Source organism: Haplochromis burtoni, unplaced genomic scaffold (genome assembly GCF_018398535.1).
Source record: "Haplochromis burtoni strain Fernald_Lab_line unplaced genomic scaffold, NCSU_Asbu1 Contig_494, whole genome shotgun sequence".
In the NCBI taxonomy this organism is placed as follows: Eukaryota; Metazoa; Chordata; class Actinopteri; order Cichliformes; family Cichlidae; genus Haplochromis; species Haplochromis burtoni.
Window position 1 is genome coordinate 364,434 of NW_024582855.1, and position 5,804 is coordinate 370,237.

Sequence of the window (5,804 nt, forward strand, 5' to 3'; positions counted from 1 at the left end):
TGTGTGCTTTTACTGAGAGACACTTATTGTTGGATTTGCAGCTGGTTAGATCCTCATCTGGTGGTCTCAATGGGGACTTTGTGGATCCATGCAGACCACAGAGGAGGAGAAGGAAAGAGCAGGTGTCCAGGTGAAGCTCAGACTGTTTCAGAAGTGTGGGGTAGCTAGTGAGCAACGCTGAGCTTTTCTGATTGCCTATGTGGAAAATGCCTCAGTGCCTAGATCTTTTCCAAGGAGGGGGATTCTTCTTTCTCTGCCTTCCTTGAATGTGCAGGGCCTGGGTCTCTGAGACCCTGTCACCTCAGGAGTGCTCATCCACACTCTGCAGTTCTTTCTGACATCTGTCTTTAGAAAAAATACAGCAAATATTCAAACCCAAAGTAAAAACGAGGAGATGTGAGTCACAGATGCGAGAGCTGCCTGCTTCTGTACTCCTGTTCCACCTGCTGTTTTTTTTAAATGAAGCCTCTAAGAAAATGTCTTTCAGTCTGTCAGTTCCTGTGTGCTCACTATAATCAATGCTTCATTTGTCAAGTCCCTTTTATTTTAAATATGCTGCCATGTAAAATAACGTCAATGCTTGACCCTTCTCGTCATAGCAGTGTAGATCTCGAAAAATACCATTTGTTGCTAGAATTTTAGAAAGGGTTGTGGCTAAGCATCTTAAAAAATACTTAATTGTCCTTCTTAGTTCTCCACCTCCTTTTTTTGTTTCTCCATCTGTGTTGATGAAACAGCGATACATAGCTGACACCTGTAAGGACAGACCTGTTTGTCTAGATACAGCTGAGATTAACTACGGCACCAGGAAACGTCTTTTCTCAAATCTCTTTTCTTTTTTGGTGTTTTGGTCCCATGAATTGAAGGAAACATGATGGGCGTCAACTTTGTTATGTTTTTTGTGACTGTGGTGTTTTTGTGGATGATGACTGTTTCCAAAGGAGGTAAATACGATGTTAACACTCCAACTATTGTTGCCATGATGCTATGACAAATTTTAATACTAACAACTGAAATGTAACTGATTAATTATAATGTTTTTTAGTTAAAAACAATCAACAGAACAAACAGCTGTCGTGTTCTGGTATGTTTCAGGTAACTAAAAAAGTGCTATTGCTGTTATCTTACAAAAATGAAGCCACTGTAGGACTTAGATTGTGTCTAGTATATGTGTGCGTGTGTGTGCGTGGGTGTGTGTGTGTGTGTGTGAAGAAAAATGTTGTTTGCTTCTCGCCCAGTGATTCAGATGCCACTCATTTTTCCTGATCTAGCATCGTGAGGTTGATTGACATGTTTACTTTGTGCTGCATTGTGTTAAGCCGAGATGTAACCAGGTGCTGACAATGGTTTGCAGCTGTTAAGACTTCCGTGATGACAAACACTTTTGCTGATGTCTTTGTTTTGTTGACTCAGGAGCTAATGTGGGTTACAGAGCTGCTTTTCCTAAACTGAGCTTTTATGTTTTTAATTATCTGATGTTTCAGATACTGAAGTATCCTGTGTATTTATGGAAAAATGCATCTTACCGTGCACTTTCCAAAGTGACACTGACATAGTCATTCACTGGCTGCAGGAAACTGCAGGAAACATTCGTGTCCACTCATTCTACCACAACCAAGACCAGCCCGCACTTCAGGACAAGCATTTCAGAAGCAGGACTTCACTATTCAACAACCAAATCTCCAGAGGAAATGCTTCACTCCTGCTGATGTGGGCGGATGTTCAGGATGAAGGCAGATACAAATGCTACACCAGCACCATCACAGGAAACAAGGAATCATTTATAAACCTTGAAGTAAATGGTATGGAGTAAAATATGACTATAATAGCACATGAAATAAAAATACAGAAGAATATAAGACAAAATCGTGAGCATTCAGGTTATACTTTTTTAATTTATGAGTTTCTCTTCATATTTAGTGAAAATTCGTTGAACTTATACTTAAAACCTGCAGCTCTGAGTTAATATTGTAACTGTAAGTTGCAATTCATTATGTCTATATATAGCAGGCAAGAAAAAAAGCTGATTGTAACATGAGAAATTTGAATACACTTTTGCAGCTCCAGTACAAGAAGTCAATCTTCAGCAAGTAGGAAACACGATGAACTGCAGCTCAGAGGGAATCTTCCCTGAACCCCAGTTAATCTGGTCCACCAGCCCTCCATCCAATGTGTCGCTCCAGTATGAAACCACAGTCCAGCAGACTGAACAGCAGCTTTACAACATCAGCAGTTCTCTGATACTTTCAGACAGTGATAAAGATTCTGTTTTTAGCTGTAACATCAGCACTCGTAGAAACTGGAGGAACGCAACTTTAAGTGAACAAGGTGAGTCTGGAAACCAACAAATCAAATAGGGTGTAGAGTGCTGGTTATTTACTTTTCTTTACAATTACTCATTCATCAACACGCAAAAACGTGTCAGTTATTTATAAAATGTTTACGATAAATATACATCCGACAGTTTAAATGAAAAATAATCTTTCAATTTAGGGAATTTTGTGCCTGATAGAGGCTTCAGAGGAGGAGTCTTTGCAGCTTTTTTGGTCGTGGCAGCAGCTGGTCTGGCACTGTACTGCAAATGGAAAAGAAGGTAAAGTTATGTTCTTCTTTCACTTTTTAATTGTATGTTGCTTGTATTGATATTTTATTCAGATAAACAAGGAAAAATATGGGAAGATCAAAGAGCAATTAAAGCAAAATGGAATTAAGTTTTGTTTATGAAAATGTTTAAACCCATTTAAAAGAATAGTACTTTTGTCAGCCAGTTTTCTGTGAGTCTAACTCCTGTCTCAATTTTTTTAATGATTCAATTCAGATTATGAATGCATTAAATCCCATGAAATGAAACATAAATTATTTGTATATATGTTTTTTTTTCTTTTCTCTGTTTAACAGAGAGATGGGATTAAATCCTCCAAACAGACGAACTCTAAACACCCACCAGCTTTAGTCAAATGAAGACTTCAAACCGTGGTTATAGCGGGCTTGAATTAATTCATGCAAAAAAGACTAAAATAGAAACAACAACAGCAAAATAGAAAATAAAAGCTGATCTGTTAACAGTATTCATTTGGTAGTCATGTGCAATATTTTTACAGTAATCTATATTTTACGTTCTTTCAGGTATGACACAGAACAGATCACGATTAAATTTTACGGAAATAGAAACATCTTTTTTCATTTTTTAAAGTTTAAAAATGAAGTGTACATCATGTTTTGTAAAATTATGTAACCTTTTTTTTCTAGCCATGTGTTGTTGCTGTTTTATTTTTTGAGTTTTCTTTTTCTTACCTACTTTAATCCTGTTTCATTAGGTGTATTTTATCTTCAGTCCAGCAGGTGGCAGTGTGGTCAGATGTTTTGCAGTGGAAGCAACTTTTTCTTTCATGAATCGTTGAGTTTTTCTGTGGTTTAAATATCCCATTTATTTATTTATGTATTTATTTGCATGTGCATGTAAGCATGTATGGATTTATTTATTGATTTTTTGAATATTTTGTGAAAGCAAAAATATTTTTACTCTGTAGGAGAAGCAAACCTAACTTGGACACAAAACACAATAAAATCCAAATTATGTTTCTTTTTTTAATTCAGCACACAAAGTAAAAATAAATGTAAAATTTAAATTCCCTTGGTACGTAAATATAATGAGAAATAATGAAGTAGAAGTCTGTTCTTATATACTCAGGTGATTGTGTTTTAATAGCCTCTGAACTCATATTGCATGATATATGTAATGAAAGATTATCGGTGACTACATTTTGCTCCCTGGCCCCATGGCCATCAACACTATAGAGATCCCCATTCCGGGCCCCCGGTGTTTCCCTTCTGCTTCTTCCTGCCACACTCCCCTTCCTTCGGTCTTACAGTTGGGATTATCAAACTTTTAATAATTTAAATTTTAATATTTTTTAACTAATTCACATACATTTAAACTGTATCATCTGTTTCACTCTGTGCATATGATGTTTCAAGTGATGTCACTTTTTTTTATTGTGTGCAGCTTATTCCATTCATATCTTACTACAATAAAATCATGCATTATCGTCATGCATAATTTTTTTTTAAGATGTTGGTCATAAATGGTCTTAAGATATTTTTGTAGTGTATAGTATTAAACTTTTTCACTATATTGTGGTGTAGTGAAATCTGAAACCTGGAGAGATCATAGAAATATCCTCCTTCTAATAAATTAAAGCATTTTTAACTGTTTTACAAAGTTTATAAATTATTTGCAGGCTTGTCTGCCTTAACCCCACCTCGTGACCCAGTACAGATGTGGGTGATCCCATATGCAACAGGAGTATGATGCTGTTGGAATCTATATCACTGCCAGGTTTAACACAAAAAACACTTCATTAAAATTTGTGGACTGGCTGAAGCAGGAATGTTGAGCTTTAATTGGAAAGCTGTGGTGGTGGGTGACTAATTAAGCTAGAGGTCTGAATTTGATCGACATGACAGAAAAGCAGGAAGGAAGTCGTTCCATGAGTCAGAGTCATTCCTTTGAGTCAAATCCACACATTTATTGATCCTTATTATCCATATAAAACATTAAGGTTCATTATTGACAGATAACTAAAGCTACGCTCACACTGCAGGCAAGAGCGCATCAAATCCAACTTTTTGACCCTATGTGACCCATATCCGATCATTGTCTGACAGTTTGAACAGCACAAATCTGATATTTCCAAATCCATTTTTACTTCTGCAAACAGAGCATGTTGTGTGTGACATCTTCTTTTGCACACGCAGGCCGGTTTGAGGGCCGTGAACTGTTCACACTAGAGCACGTTTGCTGTCACATTGTATTTGAAGGGTGAACAATCAGACAAAAAAAAAAATCTGATTTGATCAAAAAATTGGAATTGAGACCTGCAGTGTGAACGTAGCCTTATTCATCAGCTGAGGGATTTCAAACTTCAGACTGCTGCCAATTGTCTTCACCCAGGGAAGTCACATGACTGTGTAACATCTCTAACAGTAACAAAACAACTGATGGATTTAGCATCCATGAAAAAACCTCTACCTCCTGCACTTCATCTGCTGAACCACTGGATACTTTCATTATCTAAATTACTGAAGATATATAGTACACCAAACTCTGGACAGTTTGCAATTCTCTACGATAGTGTTTATATCACATGATCCCAGTTATTATGTTAGAAAGTATAAAACAAATCTCTTTTTTCAATTATTGAACATTTTTTCCCTGATCAGTTGCACTATACAGATTATGTAGATGAAAAAAAAAATACTGTTTCAAGAAGGATACTTGAAGTCATTGTCACATGATAGATTTCAAAACCATGATAAATAACTTAAAATTACATCAATTATACAAAAGATATTAAAAATGTATTTAGGTAACTTTTCAAAGAAAATAAAACTGAACCTAGTGTCTGCAAAAAGACACTGTGATGAAAGAACACAAAGGGATGACGATAGATTCTACATGGTGTCTAACAGAGGAGCTCTCAGAGCATTTTTACAGCACTGTCAGCCATCTGCACGTCTGATTTCTGTCACTGCTGGATGAAGCTCTGCTGTCCACTCCACCTCCCTGTAGCCTGGCCCTGTCACAGCATCACTACACACAAGCTGCTGGTGTTTCAACCTCTCTGGACCATCAGGACACGCACACACACACCACACACACAACAAAGACAAACAACTGTGTTTATGGGTCCTTCCATCTGCAAAGACAAGAAAGGGCAGAGTAGATAAATGAGTGTTTGCAGAGACTGTCTTCATCATTTTTCAGTGTTAAAGCACATCCAGTATTAAGTATTATTGATCTT

General features: G+C 36.8%; 2 protein-coding genes across 3 annotated transcripts in view; one reads left to right on the top strand and one right to left on the bottom strand.

Annotated features, from left to right (window-relative positions):
- Positions 1 to 3,725, top strand: LOC102291000 (V-set domain-containing T-cell activation inhibitor 1). Of its 2 annotated transcripts, none has more exons than XM_005947057.3 (5): positions 1 to 1,095; positions 1,574 to 1,802; positions 2,062 to 2,328; positions 2,494 to 2,593; positions 2,899 to 3,725. In XM_005947057.3, the coding sequence occupies exons 1-5, from the start codon at positions 1,087 to 1,089 to the stop codon at positions 2,951 to 2,953; spliced, it is 660 nt and encodes a 219-aa protein (XP_005947119.1). In that variant the 5' UTR covers positions 1 to 1,086; the 3' UTR covers positions 2,954 to 3,725. The 2 variants fall into 2 exon arrangements, with proteins under 2 accessions (XP_005947119.1, XP_042069828.1); XM_042213894.1 differs by having other exon boundaries at positions 1 to 944; positions 1,485 to 1,802.
- Positions 3,726 to 5,248: 1,523 nt separating this feature from the next.
- The window catches only part of LOC102290492 (protein NLRC3), a 16,558-nt gene continuing 16,002 nt past the window's right edge, over positions 5,249 to 5,804 (bottom strand). Inside the window, exon 9 of the mRNA XM_014329125.2 lies at positions 5,249 to 5,699. Within this exon, the coding sequence (XP_014184611.1) occupies positions 5,684 to 5,699 (16 nt within the window). The 3' untranslated portion in view covers positions 5,249 to 5,683. The remainder of the gene's footprint in view (positions 5,700 to 5,804) is intronic.

What these genes read in the sequence shown, in the direction of transcription:
- LOC102291000 (XM_042213894.1), top strand. Translation starts at nt 872, where the DNA reads ATGATGGGCGTCAACTTTGTTATGTTTTTTGTGACTGTGGTGTTTTTG. An exon ending in TATAAACCTTGAAGTAAATG is followed by an intron (nt 1,803 to 2,061) that starts GTATGGAGTAAA and finishes ACACTTTTGCAG; the next exon opens with CTCCAGTACAAGAAGTCAAT. An exon ending in TACTGCAAATGGAAAAGAAG is followed by an intron (nt 2,594 to 2,898) that starts GTAAAGTTATGT and finishes TCTGTTTAACAG; the next exon opens with AGAGATGGGATTAAATCCTC.